Below are 26,304 nucleotides of genomic sequence, written 5' to 3'. Positions count from 1 at the left end.
TAATTTTTTAATAATATATTCGGTTTTATTCAAGCAAACTAAAAATTAACAAACTTGTTTAAACATTTCTTGGTTAGATCTGAGCACCTAGATCTATACTATATACACGCGTATTGCTACATTAGGCCAATTCATTAGACTGCATTACAGTATTACACAGCAGAGGGTCAAGCGGTCTCTCTGGAGCTAAGCTAACTTAAACATAGACTAGACCATTAATTTACCTACGAACTAAGGCGGCCGGAACAGGGCCGTGTAACGCTATAGGGAAGCACTTGGAAGTGTGTTGGAAGATTGCAAGACCTAGAGCTACAGTGAAACTTAGACCATTAGGAAGCACATCTGTTGAGCTGGAAGCCGCTATATATACACAAAGAACCGTTCGTACTCGTATACCTTATACACTTAATGTTAAATCACAGTGGCGAGATTTGTTATATTTTTTTAGACGCCTGCCCCATCGGTTCACAACCGATCCGGCGGCAGACGTGCGCCTGCAACAGCCAAATGGGATCCAGATCCGGATCAGGATCGCGGTCACCCAGCTCATCTGGGCGGGCAGAAGCTGAAGTAGGGAAAGAGCTGGCAGTGCAGGGAGTAGAAGCGCTTGGGATCGGTCTTCAGATCGAAGCCGTCCACCTTGATCACGTTCCACTGGTTCTTCATGTGCGCATAGCTGAAGGACACCTGGTCGTGGAACGTATCCTGGCGGATGAACTCCATGGGCTCCAGATGCGAGTGGAAGTTGTCCACCACAGTCAGCGGAACCTTGAGCAGGTGCTCTGTAAATGGAAGAAAGAGTAGAAGTATATATTAAAATCAGGCTCTTTTAATACAGAAGATTTTTCAGCTAAAGAAGAGTATTATCCTTGAATGAACTCACCTATTATGAAGCCCATTGTGACATCGTCCGGAAAGCGAATCTTGTCGCCGATGCTGATGAACTTGCCGCCACCTGCTATGGGCAGCATCTTGAGGGTCAGGGCCCGGCTGAGACAGAAGCCAGCGCCGCCAGTGGCGAACCAGAAGGTTATCTTCTTGTTGGTCGTCGTGTTCTTCTGCTGGTCCGAAAGAGAAGAAAGGAAGGGGAGAAACGAGATTAACGGAAGAACTGGCTCATGAATGGAGGATGGCCCAGAAAGACTGGACCAAAGGATAAACTAAAATAAATATCGACTTTTTTGGCTCTGCTTTCTGGTTTTTGGCAATGGCCCAGGGAAAACTGAGCCGAAAAAAAAGCGAGCAGTCAAGCTGGCCTGATTAATTGACCATGTAAATGGACATGTGCGAGGTGGAAACTTAATACATGGGTCTGGCCAAAGCGTAAGCCGAGACCTGACAGGATCTCTCGCTCTCCCGCAAATGAAGCGTAAAGTTTGGGGTTTTTTCATATTATTTTTCTTAATTATGCATGCAGCTCCGATCAGGGCGCTCTACGTGGAGCGTTGGCTTAAAGGCTTACGGTTCCATGCCAACCCTGGCCATTGCGTTGGAGCATGGATCAGCTGGCCATATTTCAAATGGCGCGGACCAGAAACAAGTTCGAATTCGGAGCCAAACTGGGACTCGGACTGGGATTGGGGCTGCTGCTGCTGCCGTTGCTAGTGCCGCGCCAGATCATATCGGTTATTAATGATAGCTTGCGCTGGCAGCTGGAAGCCAAATGGCGGCATAGACAAATGGCCATGGTGGCCACATAAATAACGGCCTGCCGCGGCCCAAGCTGGATCGAGCTGGGCCCGGCCAGAAGATGGAGAAAGGCGATCGATCGCAGTGGGACTTGTAATTACGAAGTCTATATAGGAAAATATGCAGAAATAACAGGCATTTGCACTTACGCTGTCCAAGTGGATCTCCAGCGGCGACGAGATGCTCGGCTTGCCCAGATACCAGTCCACGCTGGGACTATACTCGTCCAGGAGCTTCACCAGCCTGGGTACATTGACATAGTTGTCATCGTCAAAGTGACAGAACCACCTGGAAATAGACAGACATACACATTACCAAACCAGATTTCCGAGGGGAAGTTACATTTAATTCTAAATATTTCACATAATTATTGTTACACAATGCCCGTTCACGTTGAACTGACGCTGGAGGAGCTGACCAGGATTGCCCTCGGGGTGCCAGAGCTAACACAGACCAACGTGGCCGTGCTCCACAGCCTGCTGAATGTGCTCCTCAAGAAACTCAACTGCCAGCAGGACGTGGTCAGTATCAGTGGCTTCGAGGGCAAGTGCATGGAGCGGATCCTAGAGCAGTCCAAGATCTCCCCGCTGGCCTTCGATGTGCAGTCCATTGTGCCCATCTCGGAGCAACTGGACAAGGTGCAGCTGATGGAGCAGCGCATCCGGCAGCTGGAGACCAAGCTCGAGTGCCATTTTAAGCAGATTCGCATCTGCAACAAGGCCAAGGACCAGAAGCTCAGGATCCACCATGCCGAGCAGTACGCCTCGCCCTGCGAGGATCTCTGCACCACCTGTGACGAGGACAACAAAATCGCCTGCAGCCTGCTGGCCAACGTTGACTTTATGAAGAAGCTGATGCGGTACATAGCCAACCCGATCATCGACCAGATGGACCAGATGGGCCGGAAGCTAGACAAATTCTATGCCAGTCTGCAGGAGTTCCTGCAGAAAACTGAGGCGCTCTACAAGCGCCTGGAGCTGGTAAAGCAGTGTGTGGTGGAGATCGAAGGCATAAGAAAACTCGTCCAGGAGTACAACTTGACCTTTATCGGAACGATGGAGGAGCTGCAGGACATGCTGGACAGCAAGCTGGACAAGGTACATATGCCGGCGCTGAAGAAGTACATCCGCGACCGCTTCGACGACCTCGAACGCAGGCTGCACCTCCTCGAGGACAAGGACGAGTGCCCGCGGGCAGCAGGATTCATAAACACAGGTCTGACTTGCCTCTCCTGCAACAGCAATCAGGTGGGAGCGGATGTCGGTCCCCAGACCATTGGTGTCCTCCCAGATGCTCCTCTCAGGCGCGGCTACAACGCGGCGGCCAACTGCCAGAAGAGCGTGGTGTGCCGCGCCGTGGAGAAGGAGCCAACGCTGATGGTGCGTGTTAATAAATTGGACCTGAGTGTCCTGGCTGAGCGACTCAGCCGCCCGGCCACGGACAAGGTGTGCAAGCTGCCGGAGGCTAATGACATTCTCTATGGCGTTCGCAACTCCTGCGTGTCCAATCTGGCTGTACAATAACACCCATGTTTGTTCCAAATCGATTCGTTTAGCCAATAAAGCATATGCGGCCCCTCTCAAGGCCTTTTCCGTTAAGCCGCATAAAAAGTGCACTAATTTAGATTGCAATTACGGAGACGCAGGCCGAGGGCACGATAAAGATCCGCGAGTCTGCCCAGGCAGCTGCAGTTTTTGTAGTGACAAACGATCAGCCATATCCGGTAGCCGGCGGTGGACTAATGATGGCATTAAGCGGCCGCAGCTGAGAGCTCCAGCTCCAGCTCCAGCTCTCTACTGGCCATCATTATCATCCTGGTCGCCCAGGTTCTCTGTCGAGGGAAGGGATGACCGACTATAGTTAGGGAGTGATTTGCAAATCATACTCTAGGAATGCTAACCACGAATGGTAAATTATCCTTATTAGAGCAGTGATTAAGCTACTTCGATATTTAACCTGTATAGTTTTTTATTTAAAAACCCCTTTATGATTCCCAAAGAGTATCTTTATCTTCGGCCATCCAGGCACCTTTCTTTAAGCTCGCAACTTTCGTTGAGCTCGTAAGTATTCAATAAAATCGAATTGAATCTTGGAGGATTGGCTTGTCTTGTCGTTGAGTCTGTTGGGTAATTTAATATAATTTTTATTGCATAAGCTGCGACTGTAACCAGGTGCGAGGGGGCCATGGAGGATGTGTGTGTGTGTGGCAGTCGGATAGCAGAAGAAACTACTCCTAAGCCTGGCATTCATAAATTGCCTGATGCTGCTGCTGCTGTTGCTGTTGCGGCTGCCGCATGCGATACCTGTGCGAAAAGGCCGCAACTCCCCGATTCCTGCCCCTATATAGTATAAATACTACCATTCCCTGGCGCTGTTAGTCTTCGTGACGCATAAAAATGCGCGTTTAATTTGCTTAATTATGCAGAGAGCATAACCCAGTCAGCTGCTGGCAGCTGCTTTCCCCTGTTTTTCCATCCGAATTGAAACCTAGCCGCTATTTTATGTTCGATGTCGTTTAATTAACGCCAGCCCCCGTCTTTGATTTCTTTGGCATTTATGAAAATGTTTTCATTTGGTGTTTCCATCTGTTCCCCCGGTTCGGGTTATCGATTCGGGGATCGCTGATGGTGGCTTTTCTCCGATTCTCTGCTTCGAAACTATTTGTTTATTTGTTTGTTTGTTTGGCTCTGCCGGTTTTTCTGTTTCTCAGATTATCTCTGCATCGGATTGCACTTCTTAATGCAGAGAAAAAAAGGAATAATCAAATAAATATTTAATCTTAACCAAAGATTAAAGATGATTTTGTAGTGGAAAATATGGTAACATGTAAGATATTGGAAAGATTTTGTTTTTATAAATAATAGAAAAACTAAAATCTTGCATCAGGTTATATTGTCTTAACTTATTCAAAATCTAAACTCTTTATCTTTACATAAAATCAGGCAAATTTCTCCCAGTGCATCTGAGTGTGTGGCCGTTGGCCGAGAAAAAATTGAAATGCGAAACGAGTGCAAACTTTAGTTTATTTCCATAGCCGTTTTTCCAATTATTCGCGCTGCTGCCGCGGCTGCCGTTGCCAAAGCTTTTGCTTTAGCTCCGACCCGGCTTCAGTTATATATGCTGCTGATGTGGGCAGATTTCGATCAGCTGCCAGCTGCGTTCCCTCGCCCCTAGCCCCTGCCCACACTCAACCCCCCCTTTCACCCGCTACACAGCCACATCCCAATCCTCTGAAGAAAACCCGCTGGCGGGGCGTTGGCGGCCATTCCAATCCACATTGCAGGCGAAATGAGTTTATGTCTGGGGCCACAATAAAAAATGATTGACGGGGCACTTCAAGTCGGGCGAAAAGGAGATATATCTGGAGATATATGCCGAGTTGCAGGCCCCGATGCCTGGGCTTAATAGATTTCGCATTAAGAGCGAGAGCGGCAGCAGGCAGGCCAGGCAACATAGTAAGGAGCGCACACTCCGCGCTAAAAGTATTTTGACAGCCGGTCGAAAAGATAAGCGATCGCCAAAAACCCGGCAGACGACGATGACGAACTGATTTCATTCCGTTTCGTTTTGTTTTTGGGCTACTCGGATTGGGTTTGGGTTTCACTCCTTGGAGGCTCTCCTGCAATTAGCAATAAGTCAGCTGTCATCTGGCCAGGCAGCAGAAAGTATCTGTCCAGAGTCGAGTTTCGCTTCGCGGATTGATACAAATCAATGTGTCATGATGTCTGGGCTGTGTTTCTGGCTTTTTTCCCTCTCTATCTCGCTGTCTGTTTTTGTGGGGGCAGACAACAAGATATTTACATTAAGCAGCAGCCGCCGCACAACCACTTAAGTCAACCGAACTGCTCGCCTCATTAACAAGGGCAACAGCCACACGAGTGGCGACTGCATCTCCGGCCGAAAAGGGAAATTAATCTTTCCATTTCGAATGCAGTCTTCGATGCTTTCCATTCGGAGAGCGCATAGGGAACAAAATTTGGATTTTATTTAAGGTAACTAGTTGTAAAGACAAATTGTCATTGATTTTGTGTTAAGTACTTCTATAAGTATAATCAAGATCTAGGTATTTTTGACAGAAGAAGGTCATTTTATTTCACAAATTGCAAAAGCAAAAAGTGTTTGTACACTATGCTTCGGTCTTACCATTAAATATCTTCAGCTAAAGAAGATCTATCTTCATTTGAGAGAACATAGAATAAGAAATTGAGACCTGAAAATAGGTTAGATTACCCAAAGTTGATCTTAAGTCACTTAAGACCAGGTAAGAATGTTGTTTGTATACTCTTTTTCGCTTTTACTACTATCAAAATGCAAGATTGTGGCGGTTATATCAGCCTTTCATAGAACTCAGCTTTTCAAAACATTTTTTCTTCAATTTTCTTCAAAACTCCCTCATTTTTTGCTCTGCACATGAGTCAGATATTAAGAAAGACGTGCGCCTGCGCAGATACACGAGCATTTCTCCTTGAGCGGCTGTTGGCGAACAATTGAAACGCATTTGTCAACTGGCGTCGTTCCGAGCCTGACAAAGCAAATCATTAATTCTGAGGCCCTGTGCGAGTATATTGGGTCTTGTGTCTTGTAGCTGGCGGACACTCGCACTTGAGCCCGCAAATTGAAGGCAATTGCCGGCGATTATGCGAATGGGTGTGGATTTGAGTGTGGCTGGCAGTGTGGGTGTGTGCTTGGGAAGGCGCTAATTGAAATGTAGAGCAAAGCCACTTCCCGGATGTGGAGTAGCAATTGCATTTCCTAGTCAAACTCCATATATGTACATATACTCTCATATATAGTTTTACAAATGTACATATGTCTGATGTTGCAGTTGCATTTGCAATTGCCGTGAAATTGCCCGTTTCCGCTGCCACAATTTCTGACAAAGATTTCGGATCTCATTTTTGCAGCCGCGACACAATGTCAACATATGCACGTTCTCCCTGGGCTCCGCGGAATCAATTGAATAATTGGGATTGTTGTGGTGTCGTGGCTGTGTTTGTTGATGCCACAAGTGGCAAATAAATGAAATTGATGCGTTTCTAAACTGGCTGGGGAAGTGTCGCGCTGAGTGCGCTGCTGGTACTTCTTCCCCTAAAGGAAAATGGGGAAAACACTGGCGGCTTCACACGCATCTCTCACTCTCGCACTCTCTCTATAAATAGTTGCCCCTGGCCGCAAAAACTTATGGAAACGGGGGAAAATTTTCTCACACAAACAGTGTGGCAGCATCTGGCTTGGCTTTTCACATATGCGCCACTCCGCCCCAGGAAAATCCCATCAGCGAGTGCATTACGGAGCAGCAACATCAACATGAGCCACATCAACTGCAACTGCAACATCAAAACCGCGATTAAAAATGTCACAGCCTTAGATGGATGTACAGTGAATGCTCGGTAGAGTGAATACTAAAAGGGTGAGAACTGTTTGAGGAGAAAGAATAATAGTCAATATATAAAAATAAAGAGGAGACAGTCTAAAACTTGCAAAGAGTGTGGTATGTATCAGTGCTCTCGTTCACTGTAGCAAGTGTGCCCTGTAAGTAGACCCAATGTGTGCAACTCCTCTTTCCCTCTATTATTTTACGACTCAGTGTGGGATTAACTGAACCTAATATAAAGGGTGAAAGGGGCCGCCTTGCCCTGGGAAATTTCATTGATGAACCGCATCGAAAGCGGGCGAATCGAATTCCCACGCACCCACAGACCGATATAAATCCACATCCAGAGTACATCCATATCCAGAGCCAAGTGGCATGCAGCATTAACATCACCATCATCGGGGCCGACTTGATTGATGCCCCATTCCAGTGGAGACCATCCTTCGGCACCATTTCCCTGCCCCATTTACATTTTATGCTGTGAATATTACGCATAATACGTGTTGTAATTACACCCGAGTCGTCGTCTGGTGGCCCCGAAAAAAAGGGGCGCTTATTGTGTCAAAATGTTGATTACGAAACGTGCCCGGTCGTCTGATGTATCCACAAGATGTGTGTATCTGTATCCACAAGATGCGTCACAGGGAAGGGCAACGGGCACGGGCTCGGGAACCTCAGCCTCGGATTGCAATCAGATAAGTGGACGTTTATACAATTGCCTGACAAGTTTTGCCAGCTAGCACACATTATTATTTGCCCCGAGTATCTGGGTATCTCAGTATCTGCTGGATACCTTAGGTGTGGCCGGCCACACACCCAACGAACCCGGGCGAGCACAGACATACACGAAGCCGGAGATAAATTAGAACTTGAAACAAATAAATCGAAAGAGATTAGGCCAGGCAGCTTTGAGAAAGGAATTTAGAGTCGAAAAAACACACAAAACTAATTAATAAATTCCCCTAAGCCCCAGCCCTGCGAGTCGAAAGCAAATGTCGCGCACAGTGGGGGCACAGCGAACTTTTGGCGCCTCCGTGGCCTGGAATTTTTACACGGGGAGAAAAGTCTTATTGCATTTATATCAATAGAAGCATTTTCAGATATATTCCTATAACAACAATTTTTCTCTCTGTATGTGCCACTGTTCATAATTGATGGTAGCTGTCGGTGCTGTTCAATTTGGATTAGTTTTGGAGTGGGAGCTCCCCCCAATGAAGGAGTCTTGAGTGACGGGCCAGGTCATCGCCTAGTTTCTTGACCGTGTCTGTCTCTCTATGACTTGCAGTTGCTGGCCGCTGCTATTGTTGTAATTTTAATTAAATTGCACTAATTGTTTGGTATTATAATGGATACCCAACACCGACAGCGGTTGCAATTAGCCATTCAAGGCGAGCGAAAGGCGTTTCCCCGGCCGCCGCACAGTGGGCCAAATAATTCATGTTTTATGGCAAATAAATTCAGATTGCCAAGACGGAGAATGCAATTAAAAGAGCTGGCGAGATTTGCATTTAATAGAGCTACTTTTTGCGCGCGGACACCCCACGGTTGCCTAAAAACCAATTCCCGCAATGAGCAACATGTTGCTGCTGCTGCTGCCGTGCTGCGTATGACGGCCAACATTCGGGCTGTAAAAAGCAACAAGCAAAGCAGCAGGGCAGCTTACAGCAGCATACAAGCCAGGCAGCAAGAGCAGCAAAGCAGCGTGGCATAATTGCCAGTTCGAATGCACGTTAATTAACCTCTTTTTCATGTTGTGCCCGGGTTCCTCCGGCCAGTGTTGGTCGCTGGTGCCGCTGTTGCCGAGTCTTAAACGTTGCCAATCAGCCAGAAGGATGCCCGGACGGCCAGTTTCCTGTGCCACCTGATACCATTTCATATTTTCAGCGATGTTTTCTTCTGCTTAAACTTATTTTGGACCCACCAGCAAGAGCCAGAGCAACAGGAGCCGGAGCCAGAGCTGGAGATGGGGCAACTGCCTCATAACTGCACATTTTCATTGCTGGCCATTTATTTTGTTTCATTGCTGCATCACACTGAGGCGCACTGTTGCTGCAGTCGCTATTGATTGCATGCTCCGCGCTCGTATAATGACAGTTTCAAGTTCTAAGCCAAAACGGCAAGTCAACTTGAGATGAAAGCAGCCATCCAGGCATTCAGCCATCGTCATCATCCAGGCCCCAGCCTCTTCTCCTCATCATCTGGAGTCCAAGCATGTCCGAGTTGTTCTAGATTTCTTCATGATGTTGTTGCTGCCGAGTCGCTGCTCAGTGTAATTACAAATAAGCGAAGCAAAGGCAGGAGGAGGAATTCCTAGGCTGCTCCTTTGGGCGCTAGTTGAAGTGTCTTTTTTTCTGGTCCGCTCCTTTTCTTTCTTGGGCTGCGGTCGCTGGACAAGTTTTGAGTGGATGTTGCTGCTGCAAGTTGATGTTGCTGCTGCTGCTGCTGCGTCTTAATTGCGCAAATTAGAACGCATGGCAGCTGCAACACAAACTGGGAGCTGGGTGTTTTACGCTGCCCATGGACAGAATGATGGGCTTCTCCTGCGGTCGCTTATTAAAAGCATTAAAGTCTATTATTACAGTAAGAACCACAACGAGGAGTCATTGCTCCCTCAAGTTGTTAACCAGAAATGCATCGAATGAACATTAAGCCGGCAAATATGACAACATTTTAGGTACAGGGACGAGAACCAGAAGACGTTGCTGATGCTGCTGCTGCAAAGGCAACTTGCAACATGACCTCTTAACTCCCCAGCTAATGCCATAATTCTGCATGAAATTGAAGCTGAGCACACGTATGGATTTCCAATCAATGGGGAAGTGTATACAGTTCACAGGTTCAGAGGCTTGAACGTGGCCAATGTCTGCCTGCTAAGTGTTACTTTCAGTACAGTGAGTTTTAAGTCATAATTTAATATTTGCTTTCAGGGAAAAATAAAGTAAAAAGAAAGGCAGGAATAAGTACATTAAGAGACCCTTGTAGGAAGTACTTTGAAAGCATTCCCATAAAATTTGAAAAGCAGAAAAGGTATTTCTTGTATCAATAAAATAATCTATCAAACGGAAAATATAGTTTAAATCATGTTATTTATATTATTACTCACTTCTTGCCGCTCTCCAGGAAGACATCCAATTCGGCAGACATTTTGCAGCAGAGCGCCTTGCGAAAGTGGCCCTGTGAGCATTTCGTGTTGATGAGATGGCCCTCTGGAAGTACAGGGAAGAGAGGAAGCGGAGATGAGAGGGCTGATAAAGATTGTTAATTAAGCTGGCCAACAGGGAACAGAAGGGCCCACTTCTATGTTAATTAACTAAATGGCCGGGTAACTTCGGGCCCAGAACAGTAGCTTGTTAGCCGAGAATGCCGCTCATATCCAACGGATACATTTTGTATCGTTTGACAGCTGCCGCCGTCGTCGTCGCAGGCGAAGATAAAGATGCAGGCGGGGAATAAAAAGCGAACGCAACTCACCAATATAAAAAATAAAAATAAAAAAGAAGTGAAAAAGCAGAGCAACGCACAAAAACTTTTTCGCCTTAATTGGATGAAAATTTTTGAAATATTTAAACACAAGACAACGGGGCCTTGGAGCTCTTATCCTTTGTCCAGCTCCAGCTCCAAGTCCGCACATAACTCAAAATCCCAGAGCGTGTTTAGCCGAATCCTTTTGGCCAGCTATGGGGCCTAATCAAAATACCAAGGAGTCTGTGTGTGAAACTTGAGATCGTCTGGGCTCTGTTCTTCTTTGGTTGTAGGTTGGTTCTTGGCTCTGGATTCTGTCTTCTCCGTTCGGTGTTTGCCGGAGTATGCAAAAATGAAATACAATTTTTTGTGGGGCGAAATTGAAATTTGAACTTTTTTTAATTAAAGTCTGTGAAGACTGAAAATCGAAGCGCAGCCCAAACTGCAATTCAATTAAAATGCGGGTGAGTGATGAAGCTACCCCGCGCGCTGTTTACCCCCCTCTTGCTCTCGTGGATTTTATAAACTTTAATCGGTTTTCGGCAGTTGGCCCCAGACAGTGGCCAATATTAGGCGGTGCTGGGGGCGTGGCAGTCGGCTGATGTGAAACTAAATTGAGAACGGACCACGAAAGGGATCGCTTATGGAACCTGGAGAGTAAAGATCTCGAAAGGTAAGAGGTCGGCGGCGGCTATGCCTGGCCAGGTAAGAGGCTCTTCTTCTTTTGTGATAAATTCGTTCGCTGCTGTCTTCCCCCGCGCTCGGAAATATAATTTTGGGCAAAAATCGGACGGGTCAGGTAAATAAGTAATGGCTTCCTCTACTCACTTGTTTTCTCCTGGTAGTGGTGATCATCCGTGTCCGTGAAGAACCAGGTCTGCAAAAGAATCAAAGCAATCAAAGTTAGATATTTGCATAAATGTAGGTAGGCCTGCCTGTCTGTCTGTCTGTGGCTCATGTAAATTACAAGAAATCGTATCATGGGAATCTTCCGGAGCCGCTCTTTTGAGCCTACTTTTCAGCCGCATAATTATTCGAAGACAAAAAACGCGTTTGGTCAGCTTACAAGCCATCAGATAAGAAATTTCCCACACACCCTGATGTCTTCGAAAGCGGTCCAAGAAATAACTCAAGCAAAAAGCCAACACAAGAAACTCGGAGTCCGCCTTTTATGCATCGCTGACTGCGGTAGGGTTCTGAATTCTCAGGAGGTACTATATAGTTAATGGGTGCTATTTCCTCATTAGTGGCTTTCACTACTATTTCAGGGTAGTATATGGAGAGAAGAAAAACTGGTTATGTTTGCTAAAATGTATTGTTTAATTTTACATTTAAATCTCTCACTAAGCATTACAATATACAAAAAAGAAGGTGTAAATATACCGATCCTATCAACAATAAATCGAAGATCTTTTGAGTAAAGGCCTAATATCGATTTCTTTGTCGATTAATAACTCGTAAGGCATCCCTGGGAAATACTAGAGTTCTCTCTCATTAGTGGCTTTCACCGAAAACCTCGGCATAATCTATTTCGCGACATTCCCCCGGGCCAAGTTTCACATCTATCTCCCTTGGCCCTAATAAATTTGTTAGCCGAACAACTCAATTGGCCGGGGCCTTAATAACTTTTTGCCTTTGCCTTTGTGTCAAATCAGGCGAAAATCGTTTTAAGGCTTTGACAACTACACGAACGGCGTTGTTAGCCGTGTTGCTGTTGGCCATGTTGCTGTTGTTGGTGGAAGTAAGAGGCAATGGCAACAACTTGGGCAAACAATACGCCCGCTCCGCAAGCATTTTGAGCAACGACTTGTAACAGTTAGAAAGTCAACGTTTGCCAGCAGTTCGCCTGCAGTTGGAGTTCTTTATACACAACAGCAACACACCAGGCACACCAGCAACACGAGCACGCCAGCAACACCAAAGCAGCAGCAGCAAACTTTTCAACGTCTCCTCGTCTCTTGAATTTTCATGGATTTTTACGAGATTTTTTTTCCAGCTCACTTTTTCCACTTTTTCTCCGAGTCTTTGGGATGGGATGTGCTCCGCCGCTTTGGGGCGAAAAATGTTAACACCATGTTGCCGGCTTGTTGTTGCCTCTGCTCCCATTGTTGCTGTTGCTGTTGTCGCTGATGTTACTGCTGCTGCTGCTGCTGATGCTGATGCTGCAGTTGCAGTCCGCACTTGACTAGCTTTTAATTTATGTGACTGCTCCAACTGTTGACAAACAGCATTACAACGTGTTTCGCAAATTTATGGCGAAACTTGGCCGCTCTGATGGAACTGTCCCATAAATAGAGTTCTTTAAAACGTCGAGTTAATTGAAAGCAGCGATTGGAAATGTAGAGACTCGCAAAATCAGGGAGTATGCCGCAAGGAGTGCAGACTTTTACTCGACTAAATGGGTAAATAGAATTGGAGTTTGGAAGAAAAGTGTATAGGAGAATCTGGAGAAATTAAGGTCAATCGATTGTAGGAAAGATCCAGTCTTTAAGAAAGCTACATTTCATATACAAATTGTTCATTTATGATCAGCACAACGACTCATTTCATTCAAATATTGTATAGTAAAGGGTTTGTAAAAAAAATATTCGATATTATTGAGGAAATGCGGCGATGTGTAGATCGATTCATATATAATATAATTTAATTTGTTGTTAGCATTCAGCTTAACCTTATAAACCCCCGTTACTACGTCTTCAACAGTCTTATCAACCCACTATTCCCAGTGTTTCCAAATTATGGATTATACTTCCAAAGTTCATAAATTTGTCCAACACTTGGGAGCTAAAAATCTGGGCAGCTTGACTGGATTTCCATGGCGTGGCATGCACTCAATCGGAACGAAGCGATTGCCACAACAATTCGTTATGTTTTCGGCGCCCGAGAGGGAAAAAGCCAGGCAGAAAATAAGGCGGCCGAGGAAAAGCACAAGCCAACACACACCAGCTGGCCGCCAACTCCGGCTCTGACTCCGACTCCAGCTACAACTACAACTCCACTTGGCTAACTGAGTAGTGTTTGGGCCAGAAAAACAAAACCGAGCGAAAACCGGCAACAAGCAAAGCACATTTTCAATGGCGTCTGCGTCTCTAACTGCAGCTGCGGGCCAAAGGCAACTGCGGCCAACCATTTGGCCGAAACCATTCAAGTATTTCAGTATTTTTGGCCACTGCCTGTTGGCGTTTTCCGCTTGTGCAGTGTAAAATTTAATGCCCACCCTTGTGCTCCCCGATCGCGCCTCGTGTCCCTGCCCCTGCAGCAGTTTCACCTGGAAGCACGTGGGGTGCGGTCAGCTAGCCGCGCATTTTGTCTGCGGTTGCAGCTGGCCTTACATCTAGACCAGGCACAGCTTCGACTCCCCAAACTCCACCACCACCACCACCACGGCTCCTGACCAACCGCTTTGGCACAGCGAAACGGCGGCTTTGTCTGCATTTTTCTGCATTGGCCAGGCCCAAACGAAAAGCGGCCGAAACTATAATCTATGAGTAAGGAGGCGTGGGCCATGGGATATGCTTTCCAAAAACTGTGTCCAGTGCAGTGAAAGTTGCCAAAATGAATAGTCTTAAGATGTGACTAATTTCGTCAAGACTTCCATTAAACTTGCCGCCAGATAACTTTATTGATCGACTTAAGGAAGTTTCCCATTACTGGGAACCAATAAAAAACCCATCAAATTTAGTTATCTGCATTTTTTATGGCAAATCCATTTTACTTGTGCACTTGCAGGGGCAATAAAACGAAGACAAAGTGAACAAAAAAGTTTTAAAAATAAAAGGAATCTTGTTAAAAATCAACTATTAAGGCAATAATCTCGAAAATGCAAATACTTTGATTTTGAATAAGGAACAAGTATAAATCATTCAATTCCCAGAAATTTGTAGGTATTGTTATTGATGAATTATTATTATTTTCCCAACTTAATAATTGAAATATATTGACCTCCATAATATAATTCATACCAAGTTTTTAGAGTCAAGACAACAAATCTTATTTTGTTTGATAAATACCCCTTTTTACAACAATTTAAAATCTATAAATTATTGTTAAAGATGACATTCCCCCTCCTAGACGTAAGTCTATAGGTTCATAACTATAGGCTCATCAACGCTGGGGCGCACGCATCGCTCAATTCAGGAAGCGACCACAAGATCTGGGCGTTTCGCATTCTGCGTAATCTTCTCCAGCTATTCGTATACGAAACCACAAAGACTGAGATTTTAATTATGGGTTTTCGGGCCTTCTCTCTGAGTTTGTTTCTCCCCCAAAAAACCTGACCTCCCGCCTTCGTCTTCACCTGAGAATTGAAGCTGCCTCGGGGCACCTGGAATACAAGAGTGTTAAATGCTCGCCAGAGAAACAAGCAAATGAATCAATTACGTGATTTGCTAAACTCTCGGCTGGAATCGAGAATAGACGGAGGGAGATGTAGTCTGTGTACTCATAGGTATTCCCCTCGGCATTCAATTGATGCGATGGCAAAGTGATTAAGAGCCAATCAAGCGGGACATTCTGAAATCGAATTCTGTGCAGATAAACAGAGCGAAGGGCATCATATGCACAGTGCAAATATGAACTGAATACGAGCGATCCATTAAAAAGGAAGTTCGATGCGGGCTCCGAGGGATTAAAACGCGAGAGGGACGAGGTGGATGCGGACCGGTGGATGTGGCATGTTGGTTGATGGAAGAACTCTGACGAAATTGTGTCGCCGCCGGCGAAAAATAGCAACAATTGAAATTCCAATTTATTGCGAATTGAATTCAATTGAAGAGCATTGAGAGCACAACTCAAACAAAACAGAGGCCGCCGACAAAGTTCAGGCACGGGCTGTTACTATATGATAAAGCTCAAATGGATATGAATGCGCATTTATACAGTGCGAGGAAGTAGTGTAAGGCGTAGGGAATATAGGAAAAAATTTAAACCTGAATCTGATAAACAAATTAAGCTAAACGTGTAGAAAATGAAATTCCTCTAAAAGAAATTATGATTCCTGAACAAAAATACAGTATTTCCTGTATGCTGTTCAAGAGAAATATTTTTCAGTAATAGAAATATTTTTTTTACATTTTTGTACAATTCTCATTTATGAAAAAATGTTTCTAAAATGTTTAAAAATAGTCTTATACAAACCAAGTTTTTTTATTTAGTAAAATAGCTTTGAATTAAAGATCAATTTGAAATTAGTCAAAATCAATTACTAATTTTAATTTTTAATTTAATAATTCTTTTTTATTAAACCGTTTGGAAATATTTACTTTAGTTTAGATTTATTTACTTTTATTTAGATTCCTCTTGTAATATCAGTAACCTTTTCAAAACGCACTGTACTAAACAAACATCTGTTGCATTGAGTTGTATCTTGTGCGTTGGCGGCACACTTTCGGTAGTTCGTCCGCTGACTATTGTCATTAATTGGGCTTTAATTGGCATTGCATGCCCATGCTCATGATTCCGGGGAAGGCAAATCAAAGTGGGGACAGCTCAGAAGCTTGGACAACGAGATCGGACCAAGTGTCCTTCTTGTTTGGTTTTTTGCCCCTCATGTTTTTTTTGAGGCGGACGAGTGCCGTTTCCTTATTTATGAGCAGCTGACGCAACCAAATACAAGACACCAACAAAAAAAATATAGGTATACTTATAGATTCAAAAAAAAAAAATTATGTTTCATTGAGTGAGCATTATGGTGTATAGGTTTCAGTTAATGAATATTCAAATCTATATAGGTTTCAGTCAATGAGTATTCAAATCTATGAAGAACAGATCACATTAAATAAGATATGAAGAAATATCTCAAATCAACACTTTTTCTAAAATATTGTAAACTGTATTCCTTAAGAATTTAGTAACTTGCCAACACATTAATTTAAATAGTTATAATTTGTACGACTAAAATATTATTTTATATTTTTCCTACCCATTTTTTATGGTGTACAATACGTTATGTTGTACTAAATGTACATTCAGTGGACTCCGGCTGTTGCCCATTTAGTGATTCATCACTGGGGCCCCGGCTGGGACTGGCTGTCAACGTCCAAAATGCCCAGAAACAGGGCCCGGACAGTGGACTGGGAACCGAGGCACCAGAGAAGCCAGAGCCAAGAACCGAGAGCTAAGTGATTCAGACGGCCAAGTGGAGAAATGCCGGCAAAGGAGCCGGAGTTAATGAGATTTAAGCCGCAACTGTGGGACATGGCGCGTTATGAATTTAATAGCCCCAACTGGGGACTTGTCTAACAGAGTTTTACGACATTGTTTTTCCAGGGACCGAGCGGCGCGAGCACCAAGTACATACATATATATGTGGGCCTAATAAAATGCGACAAGCTTTCGGGCAAATCTGGTTTTCCTCAGAACCAAGGAAACTGGTTAACCGCCAAACTGGCGGATCAATCAAACAATAAGTCAGGCAGCCAAAACCAAAGCTGAAACTGAGGCTGACTGAAGCTGCCTGAAGCTTCATTAAAAGTAAATGGTAAATCAAGAGACAAGATAGAAATAAAAGCAAGCAAGACAGCCACCCACAGGAACACTCCGTGGACAAGCCGTCAAGTCCGAGTTCGGAGATCCCAGCGAGCTGACATTTGACATGCGTCCGCAGACTTTCGACTGCCACTGCTCTGCCGCCGCACAGTGCATGCAAATCGCTAAATCGCCGAATGCAAAACCTGCTCGAAAACGGTAGCCCAAGTCAGTTCAGTCCAGGTCGTCGGAAAATATCCAAGTGGAAAGAGGAAAAATAATAAAAACCGAATGCCAAATGCAAAGCGATTTCCCCCTCTTAAGCCGCATCGGGGCATTCAATCAAAGTCGAGCTGCTGCAGCCGCGGCTCTCCAGTTTTGGCCAAAACTGTTTACAGTAATTTATGCTCATTTGTAAGCATGAAAAATTTGAATCATTCATCAAACGTCCGATAAGCCAAGGGGAGGTGGAAGGGAGTCTTGCTGGGTGCCTTGTCAAGTACCAGATCTCTTGATCTGTAATGGCAAACGCAGTTGGTGTTCGGGATTTTTGAATGACAGCATGACCTCGAACAGATTTCGCCAAGATACTTAGTTTTGCGGGGCACTCCTAGTTTTTGTAATAGTTTTTCAGCATTTGCGGAAGTTAACTAAACAGAATCGAGCTAAAAAAACCGCCTATACTTAGCATCTTTAGAGTAATTCATATGTTATCTTTATATAATAAGAATCTTTTCATTTTCCATTTTCAGGCAATTTTGTTTCTATTGCTGGTATTTTAAGTTTCTATTAAAATTTAGCAATCAAATTATGATTCTATCTACAACTCAAGGTAATTTTCTTTTACTAATTTGTAGCTTAGTTTTCTGAGCACTCCTAATAGAAAATAAAACAGTTTTCTTTTCAATAAAAAAAAAATGCCTTCTTTCTTACAAAAAACCCAGAGTTCCAATTCTTCTCAAATACAAAAACAAGTTGAGCATCAATTCAACATCGGGTTCGCCAAGTCAGGCTTTGCCCTTTTATGGGCGCTGTCTTGACAACAACAAACCAAACATTAATCAACAGCAACAATAGCAACAACAATAACAACTGATAGACAACAACAACATGCAATTACAACAAATTGTTTTCAGATACTGAAGAGCCAATCAAATCGAACGCAACTCGAAGTTGTTGCCTGTCGCTGCTCCACATTGCTGTTAACCACACAGCAAATGACGTGCAACAGCAGCAACATCGCAGCCCCAGCAGCAACACAAGAGTTTCCATCAATTGTTGCCCGGCGATACATGTTGCTGAGGGGGAAATGTTGCTGGTTGCAAGTGCAGGAGCAACTTGAGCGGCTGACTGCCAAACTGAGCTCGTTGCCGGCGAATGTTGTTCCACGTTTAGTGTGGAAATTGCTGCTCTATATGGTCGCCTGCCAATCGATACCGATAACGATAGCCGCTTCTAGCTAAAAGTCCCCCATTCCGCGCCTTTAGTCCTGCCGCTCCTGAGGGGTTTGCAAATATGACAGCCAGGAAAAATAAAAAAGAACTCAAGCCCCGTGGAAACGTGCTCGTCAAGCATTTTTACAATTTTCAAAAAAGGTACCATACACGGCGAGCACTCTGTCATGTCCCTCTGGGGTTATTTATTTGTGTTTTCTGTTTTTTCTCGTTTTTGGTTTGGTTTTGTTTCTGTGTTGCCGTTGCCTTTGCCTCTGCTGTTGTGACTGGCCGGCGACGAGTGCAGTTTTGTGTAAACAATAACAAAACACATTTGTGACGCGTGATTTTGCATAAGTTGGCACTCGGAGCAGCGTCAGCAACTGGCAGCACAACCCACAAATAAATACGAATCCTTTCACCCAGACAAAAGGCCCATTGAGCCGATGGAATTCGATTTAATTTAAAGGTTTAGCACTCAATGAAATCATAAACACAAATCGTTTAAGTTCGTTTTTTTTTTTTACTTTTTTTAAGCAAATTCAAAGGCCATTAACTACCAGTTAAGCCCCAAATGAATGAAGACATTTTTATGGCCAATTAAGCGTTTGCCAAAAAAAAAACGTATTAAATTCGAAACAGAAATCATAAATATACCTCGATGAGCAGCCACGAAATCAAATCAAATCAGCTTTAAAACTCATTATGCAAATTAGCCAAAAGCCAAACCCCCAAGCCAAGTCAGAAGAGTTGCCGAATCTCCAGGTGAGGATCTTGGCCAACCTTTGCAGCTTGGGGCTCACCCCACTTAGCCAATTGTCGCCCACCCAAAAGAGCCGCCATGAAATTAGCTCCGACTAATCGGAGATCGATCGACGAACGGATCGCCAGATCGATTGGGAAACCCACCTGATCGCGGGCCAGCTGGAACCAGGTCTTGATGATCAGCGCCAGCCGCGTGTCGTGATAGTTCTTCGTCGTCTTCACGCTGATGAAAATGTCATCCAGCTCGGTGACCGGCGGCTGGGGCGTCGCAGTCACCGCTCGCTGGGAGAGATCGTGGAGCAGTTCCCCGTTCCGGCTCCTCCGAGCCAGCTCGGTCAGCAGCGTGGCCGTGGGCCGCTCGCTGACCTCGATGTCGCTAAAGTTGAAGCTCCGGATATCCTTCCGGATGATAACCGTGGTGGGTGAGGCGGCCGGGGCACCTGCGCCTCCCGGCTGTGTGGGTGTCGAGGACTGCACATATTCCTGCAGCAGCTGGTCGCGATGTGTGGTCACGGGTTCACTGGCCAGGCCACCATCCACCACCTGGCTGTGGGGCACCTGCAGAGAGATAAGTTTATGTTAGTGTTTGATTTATCACTTGAAACAATTAGACCTTAAAAGATATGCATTATTTTCGATAAAAAATTTATATATTTCTATAAGCTTAAACTAAGGATGACTTGTAAATAATTATTATTTTCAAAAAAAGATTCGAAGATATTTTAATTAAGAAGGATATTCGTATAAAACAAATTTTTAAAATTAGAAATAATAGAGCTTAAACATATTTTTTATAAGCTTATTTTTTCTCAGTGTTGGCCCGTTGAAATATAAAGAGTGGCGGGAGGGCTAATGTAAATTTGTTGTGTAAATCGCACGTAGGGCAATAAAAAGATGAAGACGCCCTCGCGCTAGCCAAGACACTCCGACTCCAAGTCGAACTCGAAATGGGAACTCCCACTCCTCAGCTCAGCTGCGCTCTCCTCCGCTCACCTCACCTCACCTTTCCACTACTTCAAGCATTTTCACCTGGCAAACAAAGGCGAACTTCAATGGCAAACAACAATGGCAAACAAATGAGCGGCAGCAAGCAGAATAAACAACAGCAACACCGCCATAAATGCTGAGTAAGAGCAAACAGACCGGGATCGGGATAGGGATTGGGATTGGGATAGGGATTTGAACTGGGATCGGGACTGGCACTGCAACTGCTGCGATGGCATAGGGATCCGAAGGGGCACTGAGATTGCTTCGAGTCCGGAGTGAGCTGAACTGCTTGATTAATTTCCACTGATAACAGGTTCATTTGCTTTTGTTGTCGGCGATTCTTCAATTGCTCTTCTTCGCAGCGGAGATTTCCCCAGTGCTTTTTTAATGGCCCGTCCCCGGAATGGGGACAGGTGGGGAGTGGATTGCTCTGATTGAGGCGGACAGATAATGGTTGCTGGGAAGCACCTCGAATAGATAATACCCTGGGAAAAAGCAAGACCAATTGAATTGCTCTCTTTGCACACAGAAAAAAAAATACGAAGGGCTATAAAATCGTTTTACATTTTTGTAAATTTAATTTTGATATGAATGGGTATAGTTAGGATAAAACAAGCTAAAAATTTCGAAAAATATCTATACTGAGACAAGAATCTTACATTGCTTTCCTTAATAACTAACAACATAAAACATACTCTTACAATTTAATATATATATTATTTACTATGGAAAGATATTAATTAATAACAGATTAAGGCACTTAATACATGTTTTTTCCCGAAAGTGACCATTCCGTAGTATTTTCCTTTCTGTATATGCAAATCGGATAGTTGGATAGCAACTTCCGCTATAAATCTAGCACTAGCTTCCCTCTTTTGTCAGGTAAATCTCTTCTTCTCGCTCCGAATAAAGTATAGAGAATATATATAGAGCCCCGCTGGTTTATATTGCTTCACACGATATTGTATCGTCGATAGCGGGCCACAAAGTGGGGCTCATAGAATTTTATTGCCGCACGATCGACAGCCAAACGGTGTTCAATATAATGGCAGCTCCCTAATGAGGAAATGGGAATGGGAGTGGGATACGGCGATGAGATGATGACAGTGGCAGGTGTAAACTGCTGGGAACTGCCGAGGCAGCGGCAATTAAAATGTTGAAATATTAATTTGGCCGCCGCAGAAATTGCGAGTATGGGAAATCACTGGCGCGATTTGGCCAAGAAAGATAGCGACGAAGTCGTGACTTGAGTGAGGGATTCAGCTGGAAACTGAAAACGGATAACTGAAAAACAGTGAAAGCCACCGAGCGGGCTTATATAAGTTCGTCGGCGGTGAACGCCTCTTTCAATTAAGCTGGCTCCGCAAATTCAAGGTTCGGATTGGATCGGATCCAATTGGATTAGAATGTGAGCCAGTTCCCAATCCGCGACATGATGCAAGTGGAATGCCCGTACTAGTATGCAAATCAAGTACACGGACTACGAACTACAAACAGCCATGCTTTGTGACACTTTTGTGGGATTTGCGAATTACTCGAACGTGATGGAACTGAGCAAGCATAGATACAGATACAAATACAGCGACAGTCGATGCGGATTCAGATTGGGATGGAGATGGAGATAGAGATACAAGCACAGCACACATGTGCCCATATTGGCAGGCCGCCTGCGCACTCCGCCAGATACAAGATACAAAAAATACACAGAGAAAAATATTAGATCTAATATTCTAAAGAAAAATATCTTTAACTTTTACTAGATTATATCATTATTAACATCTTAAGGATGTATGAAATATATATATATTCTTTTTAATTATTATCTCTCTCTATTTCTATATCTTCCCTGCTGCTTTTCCTCCAGTGTAATGAACTACAAGATACAAGTACCGGGGCAAAAGGCAGTCCGATAGATACAAAGCGAGGCCAATCCCCAAAACAAATTTAACACGCTCGCACAATCGCTGCCCCCCACCACGCCCACTCTCGAATGACTAATGCTTCATTAGCCGCGTGATTAATATGTTTATAAACATTTCCCTGTCAATTAATAACGAGCAAAAGAATCGGGCGGCGAGGTGCGAGCGAGTGATATGAAAGGGCGCCAAATGGCATCTACTCCAGCGACCTGTGCGGTGATTAATTGAGTTAAACTCTGGTCCCATAACGGAAAGCATAAATCAGCCGAGACCCCGATCCCCCGAAATACGAAATCAGAAATCAAAGGCATTCCCCACAGAAATGCAATCAAAAGACGCGACTCCAGCTGGGCGAGCGGGAAAATCTTCATTAAATGCTGTTTAACAATATTATCCGTAAGATACGGATCTAAGATAAGATGCCCACAAGCAGCCAACCAGCCAGCAAGCCAGGCTCAATTAAGCGACCACCAAAAGATAGCGAGATACTCGGATGCTCGGTTCCCCAGATAGTCGGGAGCCCAGCTGCAGATACTCCTTTTATCAGGCGCCTTCTGCAGCTTAATGTCGTCAACTTTTTCGGGCCGATTATGTGAACAAGAAACAGGAGGCAGGTTTGGAGCAGGGAAAGGGAGTCGGAGTTGAAGTTGATGCTGGAGCTGGAGCTGCCAGCTGCAGCCGGTTGGCCATGGGAAGCGCAGGCACCTGCTCTTGGCCTGGCCAAAAACAGGAATCACCTCGTCACTGGCTTTGCTTTGTCTTTGGGAAGGCTTCTTGGCTGTGTTGCCTTCCTGAAGCTGATTTGCATGCTCCTCAACTCAAGAGTTTGTTAATGTTATTATGTATTTACCCTACACTTGGAAAAACAACAATGGGAAGAAGCAGAGAATTGGGTAATTGTTTAATATATCTAATTTTCAGTCCACTACCTATATAAAACTATATTTAAGTGTTTCAATAATTCACTAAACTTTAAAATATTCTAGGTAATTACGGCAACATTTATTTTTTCATTATTAAGCTAACTTCTTTCCTTTTTTTATGGTTAATTTTTATGGATTATATTTCTGGGCTGGCTTCCCACTTTATAATTCCAAATAATATTATTAATTTCAAAAGTTAAATACAAGTGATACATCGCCATATCTCTATGTGTACTCACAACAACAAACTCGAATCAATCAGCGATAATGGCCATTCGGCGCGCCACTTTAAACAAATTCATAAACAACCAAATCGTTTGACGATTATTATTCATTTCGTTTATGATTTATGCGTCAGTCACACGCGACATGGCGACCCGGCGACGTGAGCTGCAAACTGGACATGAGACATGGATACCAGGGAACTGGCAACTGTGACTTGGAGCTTGAAACTGGGTGGAGTAGGGTGTAGTTGGGGGTACCTATCCTGCCCTCCAGCTAATCTCAAAATTATTGCTTTATCAGCCGAATGCCGAATACCCAAGTTTAGTGGCGTTGTGTCCAGTCAACTGTTCAACAGTTCGAGGAATTCGAACAAGCAAAGTCAACAAACAGCCATTTTTGCGCAACATTTAGGAACCAGCTAACAAAAAAAACTGAAAAACCAAAAACACACTTCAATAAAATGCAAAAAAAATTAAGCAAATTGTACGTTGCATGCAGTTTTGTGGTCGACAACAGCAACAATTAAGTGGGACAAGTCACAGACCTCCGATGGCTGAAAATGATGGAAGAACTTCAATTGAAAAGAGCAACAACGACCGGCACTCAGTTCCATGTTCAGTTGTCGGCAGTTTTTTAATCCGGCTCAGCATTTTAGCATTTAGTAGAGCGATGTGTGTAGCACTAATTTCTGTCGAGTTTCCGGTTAGACCTCCAGAAAAAAAAAGCAACAGCAGAAGACCCGCAGCAACATCAACAACGTTGTCCGAATTAAAACAACATAAAGTTTTTAATTACTCCAGAAGCAGCAGCAGCATGCGAATATATTCCAGAGTATGGGGCACATACAAGCTCGCAGAAGTTGGGCAATTGAGTTGCAAATTGAGAAACAGGAAGGAGGTGAAATGCTGGGATTACATAGATATTTACAGGATGCAAGAGCTGATTCAATTATAAACTCTAAACTTTGTTGCCACGGGGGAAGAACGTTTTAGCTTGGATATCTGATCCAAGAAAAGGGAATAAACCTATTGTCAAAGCAAGTCAATTTGTTTAATATTCGTAGGGGACTTTTTTCATTTCTCATGACAAGGCTTATGATAAATAGTAAACAATATTTATCAATTAAAAACAAAGCTAAAGTTTACTACAACGCAATATATTTACCACAATTCTGAATATAAAATCCATTCAAACCTAAGTGGGTTGCTCTGATTTCAGAGTATTCAAAACGGGTATAAAATATCATAATCAAAGGTGTCGTAGGAATGCAGACCAAAATTCCTGTACTATTTTCAGGTGCAACTCGAGGTGCTGTTGGCAAATTCCCACAGAACTCAACTATTTCTTATCTGCGATGCGACTGACAAGAGACGTCTCCTCTCCTTTCCCGCCTGGCTCCCACCTCCTCCTTGGGATCCCTCGCCTCCTTGTGGCCTCACGTTCGTAATATTAGCACACAATATTTTATTACACAAAAATTTATGCAAAACCGAAGTAAAAAGGAGAACAATAATAAACGGGCAGACAAGACTGGGCTCAGAACCCTGACAGACCCTGGAATCAAGCAACTGAAAGCTTTGGCGACGCTATGCCGACGGCAAAAAAAAAAAATAATACAGTAATGGAAGGTAGGGTCTTTAACTCTTGAAACTGGGTATACTCTTCAAAGGAGCAGGATATACTGATTCTGATTTGACCAAGCTCAGCACCGAATTATTATAAAAGGACTACTAGAACTGGTTTAAGAGTTAAAAGGATATGTATGGGCTTTGTTTTACCCATATTATAGAAATTTTATTTTATAGAAATAGGTAAGATCAGAATACAGTAAAATAAACTTGGTTATGGAAATTTTATATCCAATTCACTGACCTTACCAGAATTTAGGGAAATTACTAGGATATAGATATTTTCTTTACTACAAAATTCTTAAATAGGAAAAGGAGTATCCAGAATATATGTATATTATATAAGGTCCCTTTTATTTTGTATTATTTAGTTTCCTGATTTTATTTTGTATTTTTATTACAATATAAAAATAAACTTTATAGAAAGATTTCGTTTTCATTATAATTTTAAAAATCTATGAACACAGTTCTTGAGATTCTAAAAAAAAAAGATTATATACTCTAAAATCCCTATTTATTCCTTCCTGATCATGCCTTAAGTACTCCTCTTGGCGAGTGTATAAAATCGCACAAAAAAGTCAAACCCGAAACTGTTTTATATGCAAGGCAAGGGCGTAAAAGGTTTTTTAACGGCCGGAGCCGGACGCCGAATGCCGGACGCATGCGCAGCTGCAAACGTCGTTGATTTATGAAAGTGCAGGGAACCGGAGGAGCAGGAATCGGCGGGGATCATGCAAATTGTGTGTGGGGCAAACTTATGCAGATCACCGCCGTCGCGTATGACAGTTTTTGCCGTTCTCGAGGTTCTTGGTCTCGGTCTCGGTCTCGGTCTCGGTCTCTGTCCCGGTCTCGGCCACGCACTTGGACCGCACTAAATCTCCCACTGAACTCACTTGGATGCCCGGATATCCGTAGGCGCTCTGGTAGAGCAGCAGTGTCATGTAGACGACGGCCACGGCTAGCATCATGGCTTGTAGGATTCGCTTGAAACGTTGCGGCAGCGAGAGCACAGTCAGGCTCATCATACGCGTCGCACCACTACGCGCACATCGATGCGATCGCGTTATCGATATCGATCCGATCACTGTGGCAATGGTTTCGTTATGGTTTTGCTCTATTCGAAATTTTCGCAATCACACTTTCCGAAACTTTTCGTACTTTTCGCAAGTTTTCTGGGATTTTTGAATCACCACTTTCCAGCACGCGCGCACACAGGTCTTGCTCGGTGCAAGTTGGTTGGAAAACTGGCGATCACTGTGGAGCCGAGCTCGCTTGGTGGCTCTTCCAGCTGAAATCGTAAACAAACCAGAAACCAGAAAGACCAGTACGGCGCAGGGGTTGAGAGCGCGTAGAGAGAGAGAGAGTAAGAGAGAGCCCCAAGCTGCTCCAATTGGAAGCGTGGGCCGCTGCAACTGCAATTTTCCAACGGGAGCA

The 26,304-nt window shown here is 44.0% G+C and overlaps 2 protein-coding genes across 3 annotated transcripts; one reads left to right on the top strand and one right to left on the bottom strand.

Moving 5' to 3' along the window:
• Positions 1-26,124, bottom strand: fng (Fringe glycosyltransferase). 2 transcript variants are annotated; one of them, XM_017174856.3, is made up of 7 exons: positions 25,764-26,120; positions 19,333-19,746; positions 11,354-11,402; positions 10,167-10,269; positions 1,839-1,977; positions 884-1,058; positions 1-782 (listed from the first exon to the last, which is right to left on the bottom strand). In XM_017174856.3, the coding sequence occupies exons 1-7, from the start codon at positions 25,893-25,895 to the stop codon at positions 547-549; spliced, it is 1,248 nt and encodes a 415-aa protein (XP_017030345.1). In that variant the 5' UTR covers positions 25,896-26,120; the 3' UTR covers positions 1-546. The 2 variants fall into 2 exon arrangements, with proteins under 2 accessions (XP_017030345.1, XP_041631245.1); XM_041775311.2 differs by lacking the exons at positions 1-782; positions 884-1,058; positions 1,839-1,977 and adding an exon at positions 9,984-10,115 and having other exon boundaries at positions 25,764-26,124.
• LOC108080201 (uncharacterized) lies at positions 1,957-3,308 on the top strand. Its single transcript, XM_017174857.3, has one exon. It carries the CDS (start codon positions 2,070-2,072, stop codon positions 3,210-3,212), a length of 1,143 nt encoding a protein of 380 aa, XP_017030346.1. The 5' UTR covers positions 1,957-2,069; the 3' UTR covers positions 3,213-3,308.
• Positions 26,125-26,304: the final 180 nt, after the last annotated feature.

The sequence above is a fragment of the Drosophila kikkawai genome, chromosome 3L (genome assembly GCF_030179895.1).
Source record: "Drosophila kikkawai strain 14028-0561.14 chromosome 3L, DkikHiC1v2, whole genome shotgun sequence".
NCBI lineage: Eukaryota > Metazoa > Arthropoda > Insecta > Diptera > Drosophilidae > Drosophila > Drosophila kikkawai.
This window is presented reverse-complemented; position numbering and strand designations above follow the sequence as displayed.